The sequence below is a fragment of the Phyllosticta citribraziliensis genome (assembly GCF_038025025.1).
Source record: "Phyllosticta citribraziliensis strain CPC 17464 chromosome Unknown J3D65scaffold_2, whole genome shotgun sequence".
Classification (NCBI taxonomy): Eukaryota; Fungi; Ascomycota; class Dothideomycetes; order Botryosphaeriales; family Phyllostictaceae; genus Phyllosticta; species Phyllosticta citribraziliensis.
The window spans coordinates 907,526-920,895 of record NW_027117339.1 but is presented as its reverse complement, the minus strand read 5'-3'; the positions used below and the strand labels follow the sequence as shown (position 1 = coordinate 920,895).

At 55.0% G+C, this 13,370-nt stretch overlaps 5 protein-coding genes across 5 annotated transcripts; 2 read left to right on the top strand and 3 right to left on the bottom strand.

Annotated features, from left to right (window-relative positions):
* Nucleotides 1-293: 293 nt before the first annotated feature.
* J3D65DRAFT_613131 (uncharacterized protein) lies at nucleotides 294-3,897 on the bottom strand. The gene is made up of 4 exons (XM_066799086.1): nucleotides 3,413-3,897; nucleotides 3,268-3,361; nucleotides 1,850-3,223; nucleotides 294-1,797 (listed from the first exon to the last, which is right to left on the bottom strand). The coding sequence occupies exons 1-4, from the start codon at nucleotides 3,643-3,645 to the stop codon at nucleotides 652-654; spliced, it is 2,847 nt and encodes a 948-aa protein (XP_066658546.1). The 5' UTR covers nucleotides 3,646-3,897; the 3' UTR covers nucleotides 294-651.
* A 103-nt stretch (nucleotides 3,898-4,000) lies between these two features.
* On the top strand, nucleotides 4,001-5,172 carry J3D65DRAFT_644130 (putative methionyl-tRNA formyltransferase family protein; the record flags this gene model as incomplete). The annotated part of the gene is made up of 3 exons (XM_066802134.1): nucleotides 4,001-4,244; nucleotides 4,295-4,849; nucleotides 4,871-5,172. 3 exons carry the CDS (start codon nucleotides 4,001-4,003, stop codon nucleotides 5,170-5,172), a joined length of 1,101 nt encoding a protein of 366 aa, XP_066658545.1.
* A 609-nt stretch (nucleotides 5,173-5,781) lies between these two features.
* On the bottom strand, nucleotides 5,782-8,211 carry J3D65DRAFT_600025 (uncharacterized protein; the record flags this gene model as incomplete). The annotated part of the gene is made up of 1 exon (XM_066797944.1): nucleotides 5,782-8,211. The coding sequence occupies one exon, from the start codon at nucleotides 8,209-8,211 to the stop codon at nucleotides 5,782-5,784; it is 2,430 nt and encodes an 809-aa protein (XP_066658544.1).
* A 1,144-nt stretch (nucleotides 8,212-9,355) lies between these two features.
* On the top strand, nucleotides 9,356-10,454 carry J3D65DRAFT_547996 (WD-repeat protein-like protein pop3; the record flags this gene model as incomplete). The annotated part of the gene is made up of 3 exons (XM_066796883.1): nucleotides 9,356-9,399; nucleotides 9,467-9,965; nucleotides 10,017-10,454. 3 exons carry the CDS (start codon nucleotides 9,356-9,358, stop codon nucleotides 10,452-10,454), a joined length of 981 nt encoding a protein of 326 aa, XP_066658543.1.
* Nucleotides 10,455-11,047: 593 nt separating this feature from the next.
* On the bottom strand, nucleotides 11,048-12,412 carry J3D65DRAFT_655620 (uncharacterized protein; the record flags this gene model as incomplete). Its single annotated transcript, XM_066802496.1, has 2 exons — nucleotides 11,048-12,248; nucleotides 12,291-12,412. The coding sequence occupies 2 exons, from the start codon at nucleotides 12,410-12,412 to the stop codon at nucleotides 11,048-11,050; spliced, it is 1,323 nt and encodes a 440-aa protein (XP_066658542.1).
* Nucleotides 12,413-13,370: the final 958 nt, after the last annotated feature.

Genomic DNA, 13,370 nt, shown 5'->3' with positions numbered 1-13,370 from the left:
GGTCACTCTTGAGGTAGAAGCGTCAAGTAGAAGTTTGTTCAGACACTCCAGACTTTCGCTTTCCAGCTCTGTGTGTGAGAACTTGGTACATAGTTGTGGCCTTGAACAAATATGTATGTGTTGCGCATAAGGTTAGCTTGACCAGAGTTGCACTGTTTCAGTCCTTTCCCCATTTTTTTCTTTTTCTTCTTCTTCGTATGTACATACATATTTACAAGAGAGGCTCTTCTGTTGCCTCACTCAACTCTCCTGTTTCTCTAGAGGCGAGCTTTGCCACATGTTCATGATACATGTACTATTACAGCAGCTTGTATTTCCCGACGTCTGCTCCAGCTCACCAGTTGGCGCAGGAGCAGCTTCACTCTGTATCAGCAACAGGCCGTCCTTGGCTTGGTTGGCTGAGCGGAACCAGAGATAAGAGCGTTGTACAGCTGCGGTTGCACCCGTCAGACAGCTGCGTAGCGAAGCATCCGTCCGTCAATTGATACTACGATGCAGTTGGCCGGCCGTCTCCGCGGCTGGAAAGAAGCAATGCGATACCATGTTGTATTTCCCAGGTTGAAGAGGACGGTAATTAGGTAATGATGCTACGAATCCGAGGATGCAAGAGAGGCGCAGGCTCGACGAGGAGCGCCTGTGCCCCGATTCCCCCTATCTATTCAGACTCAACAACCCCTCGACGTATTTTCGTGCGTCAACGCCAACCCCTTCGACCAACCCCCGGGCACCCCATCCTGTTGTTCCTGCGGCTGCGTCGTTGATCTCGCCCCCAGCGCCGTCGCCGCCGCGACCATTCCCGCTGCTTGCACTGCTGCCGCCAAATCCCCATGGCCAGAGACTCCCGCTGCCGCTTCCACCATCACCTGCCCCGCTGACTCCACGCCGGTGACCACTGCCGCCGGGAGCGTCGCGCGAGCGACGGATTAGAATGGCCTCGCGCAGCGTGGCCGTGGGAAGGACGGGCCCGGACTCTTCGTGGATCACGCTGGGCCGCTTAATGGTGGAAGCATCGGTCGAGTCGGAGCTGGGCGAAGAAGCAGATGAGACCGATGCAGGAGGGGAGGGAGAGGCAACCGGAGATGAGATCGATCTTAATGGAGTCGAAGAAGATTTCGAGGGAAGAGGAACATCTCGTACGGCATCTGTCGAGCTTGCGGGGTGATCTTCGCCTGTGATCTCGTTGCCCGACACACCAGCACTCGAGGGCGAGCGATCAACCATGCTAGCAACAGTTTCGTCAGATGCTGGCGCAAGCCAAGGGGAAGCCTCAGGCGACACTTGGGTTGAGGAAGCTGGTGGAAGACCATCATCTGTCGAAGTGTCCTCTGACGGTGGCAGACGCATCCATACGAGCCACCACCCACGGCTTGTTTTGGCCGTGCGCTCAATCTCATGCGGGGAGCGTCTTGTGCCAGCAAGTGTCGCCAAAATCTGCGCGTGCACGTTGAGCGCTTCAATACGAGTCCAGGGACTGCTGCCACCGCCGCGGAGACGCGCCGGCGAGAGACCCTCTGCGCTGAATGTTCCTGGCTGTGGAATATTTGGGATGCTGCTATGAATCGTCATCCGGAGAGGGTCGTACACGAGATCGTAGATGGGCTGATTCGAGTTGCTAGCCGCTGCGGTATATGGATATGAAGAGGCAGCAATACGGGCCGCGACGCGGGCAGGGGCCGTACTAAGGGAAAGGGGTTTATGGAGTGGTGCTAGGTAGCTGTGGAGGTGGCGGTAGAATGCGGGATATGAGAGGGCGTCGGTGCGAGGCGCGAAAAGTAAAGTCGTGATGAATGGGCGGTGCTATGGAATTGATCAGCTAGTGACGGTCTGTGGTGGATTCTGGGGAACTCACGACGTAGACTATTACCCGCAGCTTTTGGAATTCCCACTTCCCCGGTATTACGGTTGCTTCCGACGCTCTTCGATCGAAGTCTTTTTTATCATGCTTCACCTCGACATGGACCGTCCTGATCAACATTCTGCTTTCCCAGTCCCCACTCCCTGCTGGAGCGTCGCTGGCTGCTTCGCCACCAACGGTGTCCTCATCCAGATTACTCTGTAAGCCGATCAAGAAGTGCCCACCGTTCTCTCGTTTGATATGCTCTGAAATGCGATTGTCTTTCATTTCGCGAGAGGGTGGAGTGTTTGGCTGGACCTCCGTTTTGTTGCGCTTCTCCGAGTCGCCATGCGGACGCGCGTGTGTGCTTTGGGACCGCTGATGCTGTGACCTGGATTTCTTTCCATTCCAGTTCGAGCCGTAACCTAAAGTCAGATACTTCATCCACGTATCCTTATCCTTGTCTGGCGCCTGTTGGTCGGTTTCTGCGTCGTCTTCCCGTCGAGTTGTTTGAGCAGCTTCGGATGCTTGGTCTAGTGATTGCTCCACAGCCGTGACAATTGGTCGCGGGATTCCCGGTGGCAATGAGCTTGCTGTCCTGGCTGGGGCTCTTCGTCCACTATCTTGCGAGACTGCACGTTGGTGTTTATCCGAGCGCTCGGCTTTCCTCGCAGCGCGCGGCGGCCGTCTCCGTCTTTGCCGACCTGATGTTGGATTCTCCTTTACGCCATAGGCGTGCTCTCCGTACGTGTATATCCATTGCATCCAGTTTGTCAAATCCCGCAGGGAGCAGCGCGAGATGGCTCCCATGCCAGAAAATATGACTCCATCGCCAGCTTCGGGATCCATCCCTGCTCCCATCCACGGTTCTGGTATTTGCGTGGCAATCGATTTTCTCAGGTTGGTAGTGGCCTTTGGGTCGGACTTCTGCAAGTCCTTGGACGGTTCCCCAAAACGCGAAATGACCATGTCCACGAGTCCGTCTGTCCGCGTAGCGAAATCCTCAAAGACGTCTCTCTCGCCGCTGCCCCATTCTTCTTCTCCTACGCCCATTCCCAACTCACCACCAGCGGCCAGTTTGACTCCATTGTAAACGTCTGTAGCTGGACTGCCGTGCATGAGCACATCCCAGTCACCAGCGAATCGCGCCCAGAATTTGTCCAAAATCGCGCAAAACCTTTGTCGCGGAAGACGCTTGTAAAGATCGGCCAGAGAAGGCCCATGGTGGAGCTGGAACACGTTGTGGGCCCTGAGAATCTGCGTCACAAGAAGTCGTGGAGGCGCGACCTCGCGCGCCGAGTATTCTAGTTCGGGCGATGCAGAGGGTGAGCCTGAGTCGGTAGGCTTCGAAGAGGTTGAATGCGCCGGCAGGCGGGTTAGGTCGATGGACTTGTAAAGTTAGAGGAACTCGATGTAGCGGGTGATGAACGTACCGCCAGCACCCACCAGCCATTCTCCAGCTCGTGCAAGACGATTCGAGACTTCTCCGTATCTACATGGTCGACGGGTTCGCCATTTGAAAAGCTCCTGGCAAGCGGTCAGTCACAAATGTCGACAGGCGGAAACGGCAGCACATACCGGGCAAAGTCGACCATGCCCTGGGCGAGGCCTATCTGGCGCAACCGTATATGCTCATCGTTGCGCGCGGCGTCGTCGGCTTCGGGAGCGTCGCCATTGGCGTCTTTTCGCGATTTTGCCGCTTTGGAATAGTAAAACAAAAGCTGGTCGCGAAACGTCTCGTCGGAAGAGGCCAAGGAGGGACAGTAGATGGCTAAGAAGGCGAGCTGGGCGGGTACCACCTTGGCGGCCATGGTATATGGATAGGAAGAGAGTCGTTGGGGGTTTGCGGCGATGGCCCTTCCAGGGCCCCAGGTCGTTGATCTACCTCGTCAGGTACGCGGCGGTCAGGCTTCTCGCCTGCCTATGGCGTCACAGGCACGACAAGATGCGTCTAGAGCAGACACAAGACGTAGGCGATCGTGGAAAAACGTCGTATGTACCATGCTGGCTGTGCTTTAACCCGGCAATGGAAGCTGTGATGATGGCATGATCGTCGCTGGAGCCGCACCGGGAGCGTTTCTTTGCCGCCCTCGCTTCGTCCCGCAGACACCGACACAACCAGTGCTTGTCCGCTCCCGGACTGGAACTTCACCTCCAACCCTCGCCATGATCCGACCATGTCTCTCTCCGCGCCTGGTCGCAGCTTGGCGCATCTCGCGCGCACACTACTCGACTTCCAAGACCTCTGAACCGCTGCGCATCCTCTACTGCGGGACGGACGATTTCAGCGTTGCCTCGCTGCGAGCTGTCCACCAAGAACACCAACGGAATCCGGACTTGATAGACACTCTCCACGTTGCTCACCGGCCTGGAAAGCTCGGCGGAAGAGGAAACAAAATACTGCGTGAAGGTGCAGCGTGGGCAAAAAAGCCGTTCGTCAATTGATGCTAATCGTCCCAGCTCCAATCAAGTCGGCCGCCCAACAGCTTGGTCTCGACACACACGTGATCGACACCTTTACCGGCTGGACTCCTCCCACCGCCTTCAATTTGATCATCGCCGTGTCTTTTGGTCTCTTTGTCCCTCCGAGGATCCTTAATGCCGCAAAATACGGTGGATTGAATGTTCACCCGTCCCTCCTGCCCGATTTGTACGGCCCAGCGCCGCTTTTCCATGCATTGCTCAAGGGGGACAAGAAGACTGGCGTGTCAGTCCAGACGCTTCATCACGCTCACTTTGATCGAGGTACGATCCTCGAGCAAACTCCATATCCTGGTATCGATATCCCGGACCCTGAGACCTGCACTCCTGCGCAATTATCCTGTCACTTGGCTCCCATTGGGGCTTCTATGCTAGTTGATGCGCTTCGTAGTCGAGCATTCGTCCCGCCGTTGAAAGAAGTGGAATGGTACCAATCGGCTGAGCTCAAAGGTCGCCGTATCAGACATGCGCCCAAAATCACCAAAGAGGACATGCATGTTGACTTCAAGACGTGGTCATCAGACCGGATTATTCGTACTCTACGCATCTTGGGAGAGTTGTGGGACGACACCATCTACGAGAAGCTCTGCAATCAAAAAGACGATGGACCAAAGAGAATCAAGATTCATAAGGTCAGTGTTGCAGAGCTGGACGAACTCGAGAGCGACATCGAAACCATTCCCGAGCCCTTCTGGAGCCCTCTTTATGGCTGCGTCACCCATTACACTTCCGATCGTAAAATCATCTGTCTCGAATCGTTCACAGTACAAGGTCATGGACAGGGTAAAGGTAATAGCTTTGTACTTCCACGACTCAAGGACCATTTCAAGTCGATGACAACGTTCAAAGACGAGTGAGCAGCAGATCTATTGCACTTATTTCACTCCTCACAGAGCAATGAAGATTTTAGAAGTTTTGAAGTCTTCTGAAAATTGTTTGAAAGTGCATCATATCTCATACGCTCTATCAAAAATATCAAGGAATGCCGCTTGTGCTACTCAGCACAACTCTGGACAAACAATCAAACCGCTCCTGTGGATATCAAGCCAAAAACGCCATCTCAAAGGAGCCCAAATCAAAAGATGCTGTATCAGGGTATCAAATGGGAGGATGAGTTGCAATTTCGCCGACGCTTCACGCCGCTGAAAACGCCAAGAAAGAAATGAAAGATGAACGCAACCTGGGTTTGAAAATTTTGCCAACACTAGTTTCTGCAGAGTGGATTGGCCAGCCCGTTGTACTCGGAGTTGTTGAGGACGGCCTTGTCGTGGTGGAGGTGCCGGAGAGTTTCGTACATCCCTCCCTCGAGGGACCAGGCCCAGGTCGAAGCCCTCTGGTTTAGCTCAGTGGATAGGTTCGAGAGTGCTTTTCCGCTTGGTGGATCGTCGCTGATCGTGTAGAAGGAAGAGACCAGTGGTCTTTTCGGATGGGTTCAATCCGCAGCGCTCAGATATCGCTGGTGACCCTTACTCCTCCTCGCTTATTTCGGACTCCTCGTCGACGGCTAGATAGACGTCGTTGGTCGGCTCATGAGAAGATTCCTCCTCGTCGATGGCCAGGCAGACTTCACCGGTCGGCTCATGAGAAAGTTCCGGCTCATGAGAAAGTTCCGGCTCATGAAAAGGTTCCTTGTCGTCTTCTGCCACCTCGTACAAGCCCTGTTCCTTGTACGAATCCGCCAGGTGAGATTCAATTTCAGCTGTGAAGGCTTCATCATCCGATTCAGCGTCCTCCGATTCGACAGCCTTCGGTTCGATGTTCTCCGGTTCGACGTCCTTCGCAGGCAATGGTTCCTCGACAGCGGCCTCCTTTTCGGCCGGGAAATCCGTCTGCGCTTGGAGAGGCTCTGGTTCCTCCTCAAAAAGCGCATCCAAGAAGCAGTCGTTCTCTTCCGCAGGCACCGAATCCGCCGTCGTGACCTCCACCGCCCCGCTCTCCTTGCCGTCAGGCTCGGTAGAAGCCTGGCTTGCGGCAGTTTCTGCCACAGGTGCAGGGCTTGCTGCGGACGTCTCTACCTCTACGCTGGGCTCAGCAGACGTCTCAACTGAGACGGGTGCAAGGTCGGCTACGGCCTCAGTGCCAGACTTCATGTTGCGCCTAGCCCTGGGCGCCTTGGGCTGGTTGCTGGTCTTGTTCTCCCCAGACGCCCTGCGCCCTGCCTGGAGCGTGGCAGCTTGGGCACAAGCCTTCTTGCTGGCTCTCTTGGGTGCCACTTGGGCAGACGACTTTCTGCGAGCGTACTTCTTGGGAGCGGCCGTTGCTGGTGTGGGTTCGGAAAACGGCCGGCGAGCGGAGGACTGGTTTGTATTCTTTGCCCGTTTAGCTGCGGACTCGCTGCCGGCGTCGGAGTCGTTGGTTCTGATCCTTTTTCGCTGATTGTTGTTGACCGGCGCGGCACCGTTGATTGGAGCGACCAGTAAACTTTCCCTCTCTCTAGCGACGGATTCCTCGTACTCCTTGATACGTTGGTTGATTTGCCATCCCCAAGTATTGTCCTCAGTTCCCCACCGGTCCACGCAGTAAAAGCTTTCCGGACGGAGCCTGTGGAGAAACCAACGCTTTTCCCCGCAGTCGTACACCCCGGGCCAGTATCGGACGGCCTTGTCAAGCGTCTCCCGCAAAAACGAAAGTGGTGCGGCCTCCCACTTTTGGGCTTGGATCAGCGCAGTGACCTCGTAGTACATACCCAGAGCATGGGTGCGCGCGGGCGCCGTCACAACCGCAGGAGCAGTCGTGTTGGTGGGTTCGCAATCCACAGCAGTGGATTGGGGGACCACGGGATTCTCAGCGCCATCGTTCTCTACGGAGATTGGGTTCTCCGAACTGTCACCAGTGCGTGCGGCACTGGGCTGTGTGACCTGCTCCGCAAGCCCGCAGTACTGTTGAGGTTGACAGTACGGCTGGGTCTGGGGTGATGGCTGGACCGGCTGGACCGGCTGGTGGAAGCCAAGTTGATTTGCGCCATCAGACTGGGAAGCGTCCAGTTCCACGGGCCAGCTGTGCTGCTGAGTCCCAGCGTATGGTTGGGCCAGGGGCAGGACTGGTTGAATTGGCTCCTGGAGACCAAGTTGATTTATGCCACCAGACTGGGGAGCGTCTAGTTCCACGGGCCAGCTGTGCTGCTGAGTTCCAACAAAGGGCTGGGGCAGGGGTAGGACTGGTTGAACTGACTGCTGGAAGCCAAGTTGATTTACGCCACCAGAATGGGGAGCGTGTGATTCCATGGGCCAGCTGTGCTGCTGAGTTCGAGCATATGGCTGGGGCATGGGCAGGACTGGTTGGACTGGCCGGTGGCTATAAACCTGGTTCGGGTTACCGGACTGAGGATAGAGCCCGTGCGACTGGAGTCTGCTGGCACGCTGCTGTGCTTGCAGCAGCAGTAGCTGCTGTTCCCAGGCATTTGCTTCCGTCGACTCCATTGGTGGCGAAGAGCTCGGATAGTATCCGGAGTAAAATGGTTGCGACTTTGAAAGACTCCGTGGGGTATTTCCCTGAGGCTGAGAACCCATGGTCGATGGGAGACCCTGGAGGTGCGAGCCTTGCAGAAACTGCTGTGAATCAGGCCACTGTGAGTCGAGCGGCTGCAAGTTTGATGGCTGTGAGTTGAATTGCTGCAAGTTGGATTGCTGTGAGTCGAGCGGCTGGAAGTCGAATTGCTGTGAGTTGAGCGGCTGCAAGTTGGATTGCTGTGAATTGAGCGGCTGTGAGTTGAATTGCCGTGAGGAAAACTGATCGTTGTTGTCCACCCAATTGTTGTTGTCTACCAGATTGGTGTTGGCAGACGTTTGATGGCCCATCGCAGGATAATGCAGGCGTGAGCGATCCATGCTGCCCTGGAGTTGGAAATGGAAGTTGTAATTGGAGTTGCAATGGGAGTTGCAATTGGAGTTGTTCATGATAGGACTTCGATTGCGACAAAGCTTTAGAAGTGTTGGTTGACGGGGAAGTAAAGCAATGGGGTCGGAGGTACTTATACTCTTCGGTTCGCTACAGATCACGGACTAATTGGTGGGCAGAAGTAGAATCATGGCATGTGCAGGGCCATCTGATGAGTCCGAAGTGGGTGGGCAGAAGTCAAATTCAGGTCGGGTTGGGGGAACCACAGTTGACGGCCGGCAAGTGCTGCGATTTCTCCGGTCAGCCTGCAAAGTAAGAGTGCCAACAAGGGCTCTAAAGCTCAAGTGGACGTTGACAGGAAACTTCGAGTTGCTCAGGGCAAAACATGACAAGCATCAGCAGCAAGCCGAAATGATTGGAGATTTCACACATCCTTGCCTTGGAGAGCACAATATCAGATGGCAATCAACCAAATTGCATCTTCTGAACGAGCGAATCATTCAAAAAACATGTGAGCTTGTTGAGACCGTTGTAAAAGTGAAAATCATCAGATTATGTGACGGGATATGGATGCCCGCCGGGCGGTTCAGGGGTTACCAATTGCGAGCTCGATATTTCAACCGGTTCTGGTTGAAAGCTGGAGAGATTGCAGGCGATGAGCCTTTTCAAAACGGGATGGTATCTTGAGAAAACGCATTGCCTCTGCCTCAAACTATTCTGCCTGGAAGCAAGGCCAAATCATCGAGCTCTGGTCCTGAAGCGATGCGACTCTGACATGACAAGAGCTGTTGGGTTGGTCTGCAGGAAAAATCCAAGGCAGTCATATGGGCGAACCGTGGTTGCTCGACATCCAACAACTATTCGTGAATGCAAACCACATTGCTGCATCACAGTGGTGGACCGCGTGGTGTCATTAGGTCCCATATCTAGAGACGGAGCTTAGTTCCGGCGCTAGTGCGCTAAGACCCCGTGGAAACCGTCTCGGACCGATGTTGCGGAATCCCGTCTTTGCTAGATCCCGTCCGTCTTCCTGCCCCCGCCTTACCTTGCCCACGCGCCTGACGTCGACCTACGGCGCCCGATTGCTCCGCACCTTTGCCCGCATCTTTCTCTGGCAACATCGCGTCAACCGCAACCCACTGTTGGTGACCGTCCCAGTCCAGCAGCTACTCTTGTCTACGGCCACAAGGCTCGGACGCAGGCATGAGTGTCATCCTCTGCACCGCGGGTTACGACCACACCATCCGGTACGAGGCTCAACCCTCAATCTCTCAAGCTCGAGGCAATCCCGCGCTGACCTGACCCAACCTGCAGTTTTTGGGAAGCGCTGTCTGGCATATGCTCTCGGACGATTCCGCACCCAGACTCTCAGGTCAACCGCCTGTGCATATCGCCTGATAAACGCTTTCTCGCTGCCGCTGGCCATCACACTGTCAAGCTCTACGACATCAAGTCGAGCAATCCCAACCCGGTTCTCACCTTCGAAGGACACACATCCAACATAACTGGCGTCGCCTTTCACTGTGAAGGCAAATGGATGGTGACGAGCTCTGAGGATGGGACGGTAAAGATCTGGGACACGCGAAGCGGTAGCGTCCAACGCAACTACAGCCACGGCGGAATAGCTGTAAACGACGTCGTCATCCATCCCAACCAAGGCGAGCTGATTTCATGCGACCGCGGCGGCAACGTTCGGATTTGGGACCTGGGCGAAAACAAGTGCTCCCATCAGTTGATACCCGAGGACGATGTTGCGGTTGCGAGTGTCACTGTTGCTAGCGATGGGTCGATGCTATGTGCTGGCAACAACTCTGTAAGTACCTAGACTCTACGGGACTACGAGACTATCTTCTGACAGCATCAGGGCAATGTCTACGTCTGGCGCATGATTCAGGATCGTGACGTTACGTCTCTAGTGCCCGTCTGTCGCTTTGTTGCCCACAACACGTACATCACTCGCGTCCTCCTGTCTCCCGATGTGCGCCATTTGGCGACGTGTTCCGCGGACCACACGGCCCGTATTTGGTCTGTCGATACCAACCAACCGCACAATGTCACTGGTGCGGAGCAGCTACCAACCGAACGCGAGCCCGGCGCTTTCCCGCTGGAGACGACCCTTCATGGACACCAACGCTGGGTGTGGGATTGCGCTTTCAGTGCCGATTCTGCCTATCTTGTCACAGCTTGCTCCGATCACTATGCTCGGCTCTGGGAATTGAGCTCACAGTCAATCATCCGCCAATACAACGGTCATCATCGCGGCGCCGTTTGTGTTGCATTGAACGACACGGCTCTCAACTGATCAACGCGAGACGTTTCTTATTACCGACGTCCTCATTCTCAACTTCTATGAAGATCACGGAGAGCGTTGCGCATTTAGAGGCCTCACGACGCAATACCGTTATTCGTGCATCATGCGTTCAGCTTCTCATTCGGCGTGTATCGTTGCTGTGATATCCTTGCATCGGTGGGTTTAGGCTCTGGCGTACATGGGAGATAATCTGGTTAGGGCAACACCGCGGAGCGAGGTACAGTAAATTCAGGTCAAGAACGGCGAACTGTAGGCACGTCCTACTGACAGGTCAATCAAGGTTTTCATCTCTTCAGTCATCTATTTGAACTGTGCAGACGACGTACCTTCCGAAAAGGGCTCGCGCACCAAAGGCCTCCGCAGTGCCCTCGGTCGTCTTTCCATTTTGCAGAGGCAATCTTTGCTTAGCCAGAGGGCCAAAACGTGTCACTCGGAAGAAGAGGACCTCCCATTCGATGCGTTCCCCCGAAGGATGATGGCGGCCGGACTGTGCCGATCACTTGGAGAGGAACATAGGCAAGATCAAGCTTCGGTGAGATGCTTTCATGTGCAATTTTGGTGCGATTGAAAGTGCTATGAGGAGATCAAGGGTTGATTCCTTTCAGTGACTGATTTATCCGAAGAAGCGTTTCTCTCAGAGACATTGTACTCATCCCACCCGGTCCATTCTCGAGAATGCTCAAAGCCATCCTCAGAACCTCCGGCGACACCGACGATCCTAGCACCTCTCCGTGCGCACCTGCGGTGCTGTAGCCTCCACAAACGCTGCTTTCAGCAGGCAGACCGAGCCTCATCTCTATCTCACCCAGGATGTGGAGACTGAATCGCAAGAACAACTCAACCTGGAATTTCCCGGAGATTCCCAGAGATTGATTGCCGACGCTCAGACTCGGAAAGATGGCGTTTGCTTGAGCCCCCTTGCTCGGCCAGGAAAGAAGCCACTCGTGGAACTTGGTGTACATGAGACTGTGCAAATGTACAAGGCGGATGTATGGCGTGAGGACCTCAAAGATTCCAGCTGTATCCAGCTCGAAAGCTGATGGCTTCGATCCAGCCTGGCTCGCGCCCGTGTACATGCTGTGCTCTGAAACCGCTTCCGGGAAGTCGAAGTGTGAATGGCAACCTTCTTCGGCAACACTGTCTCCGCTGAAAGAAGTCTGGTAGGATGTGACTATCTCGAGGAACCTGGCTGCGCCATGTACCACGTTGCTGATGAACTTGTCGTCCACGGCAGCACCGAAGCTTTCGATTTCGTGTATCTCGGCGTACAGACCAATTCCAAGTTCTGAAAGATCTTGCATGAAGCGCTTGTGAGCATCGATGCGCGAAGGGAGGCTTTGAGGAGCCATGTCGTCTGAAGTTGCGGCGGTGCTCGTTGGGCTCGAATCGCTTGCGCTGAGATCGCCGTAAAAGGGTGAGAAGTTTGAGCTGTCGGAACTTCCTGCTGTGCTGCTTTCCTCGAATTCCAGACAGAATGGCCCGGAACCTAGCAACGGATCATCCGCCGCTGGAGTTATGACTGTCTCCCAAGTTTCGTGGCTCTCGATGGGGAAGTCGAAGCCCGAAGAATAAAACTCGGGCCTTGGCTCCGGTCGATCCAAAAGTCCATCGCTTTGCTCTAGAGGCAGGGATTGCTGCAAATCCAGGTCCTCCTCGTCTGCTCCGAGTTGCTTCTTGACTTCGGGTGGTGGGCTGACTCGTTGCACTGAATTCGTCCTCTTTCTGCGCTTCTCTGGCTGATTTGATGTGCGAGCTGTCCGCGGCCTCCCAACTCTCTTCGGCGGGCTGAATGTGCATTATGTGCCTGCTTTGGTGCAGCGAATGCACTTTGATGGAGAGCCTCGTCCCTCTCCGTTTGGGTTGCACTTGAGCTTTTGGGTGCGGCACCGGTTGCACGCCACACGCTTCACCGGCTGCAGAGACTGGTTCGTCGCGAGGGTTTGTTCCATGGTTCTGGGACAGGAAAATTGGGTTTGAATGATTCGGCTGTGAATGCGGACAAACCGGGTGGCGGGAAAAGTGACAAGCTCAGAGACCGACAAGTTGCAATTCGATGAATTAAGAGGTAAGTCCTTCGCTGCCCCAGATTTGATCTGGTGTAATAACTAAAGCAAATACGAATGTTGAGCAGATAGGGGCCGAGGCACTCTTGTCTGGACATGCTCCGCGCTGCACGTGGATGCCGCTATTGGGCGGAGCCTCTTTCTCTAGTCATGGTGTTTGCTGTTCCAGTCCGAATGATGGGGAAGAGAGACGGTCCACACCGCGCCGTACGGGCCGAAGTACAGTCCGTAGGCGAGTGGCTTGGTCCCTGACGCCCGGACTCGCGCCTATCATCACGGTGGTCAGGAAGTTCCAAGAGAAGATGAGTGGACGGGCTCTCGTGTAACACGTGCCCGCGCAGGCTGGAGTACTTGGAGCGTCCAAGAATAAAGGCGCTCCACCACAAGAACCTCGAGCTTTCTCCACGACCACGGCACTTCGTATCTCACCGTCTCCGCATCGTTGTTTTGGATCTACCACGTGTGATCGATTGTCGAAGCAAGCTGTCCTATCCACCCTGGACATCAGATCGCATAGCACACCGACTTCCTGAAATTCTTTGTCAGGGTCCCTACCGGACCTTGGCGACCGATACGATCTGTGAATGGTCGGCTGCCCTCGGGCATTCTTGTCGGATCGGGCCGAGCATGATACCCTGATGCACGCAGTACCTGGGGTACAGTTGCCGTATACAAAAGACTCTCTGTCCGCCTTGATCCCGGCATTCGTTCCAGCCTCGCCTTCGGCTCCCTTTACACCTCACTTTTTTCCGTTTCGACTGCGATTGCTGGCGCTCTTCGCATGGGCTTTCCGCGGTCAACCGGTTCTACGAGGGAATTTCGAAGAATCGCCAGTGCAGCAAGA

Excerpts from the sequence above, each read along its gene's own strand:
- J3D65DRAFT_613131 (XM_066799086.1), bottom strand. The coding sequence starts at position 3,645 with ATGGCCGCCAAGGTGGTACCCGCCCAGCTCGCCTTCTTAGCCATCTAC. Across the intron at positions 3,362-3,412 it reads GGCATGGTCGACTTTGCCCG|GAGCTTTTCAAATGGCGAAC; the intron begins GTATGTGCTGCC and ends ACCGCTTGCCAG. Across the intron at positions 1,798-1,849 it reads TGCGGGTAATAGTCTACGTC|CACCGCCCATTCATCACGAC; the intron begins GTGAGTTCCCCA and ends TCAATTCCATAG.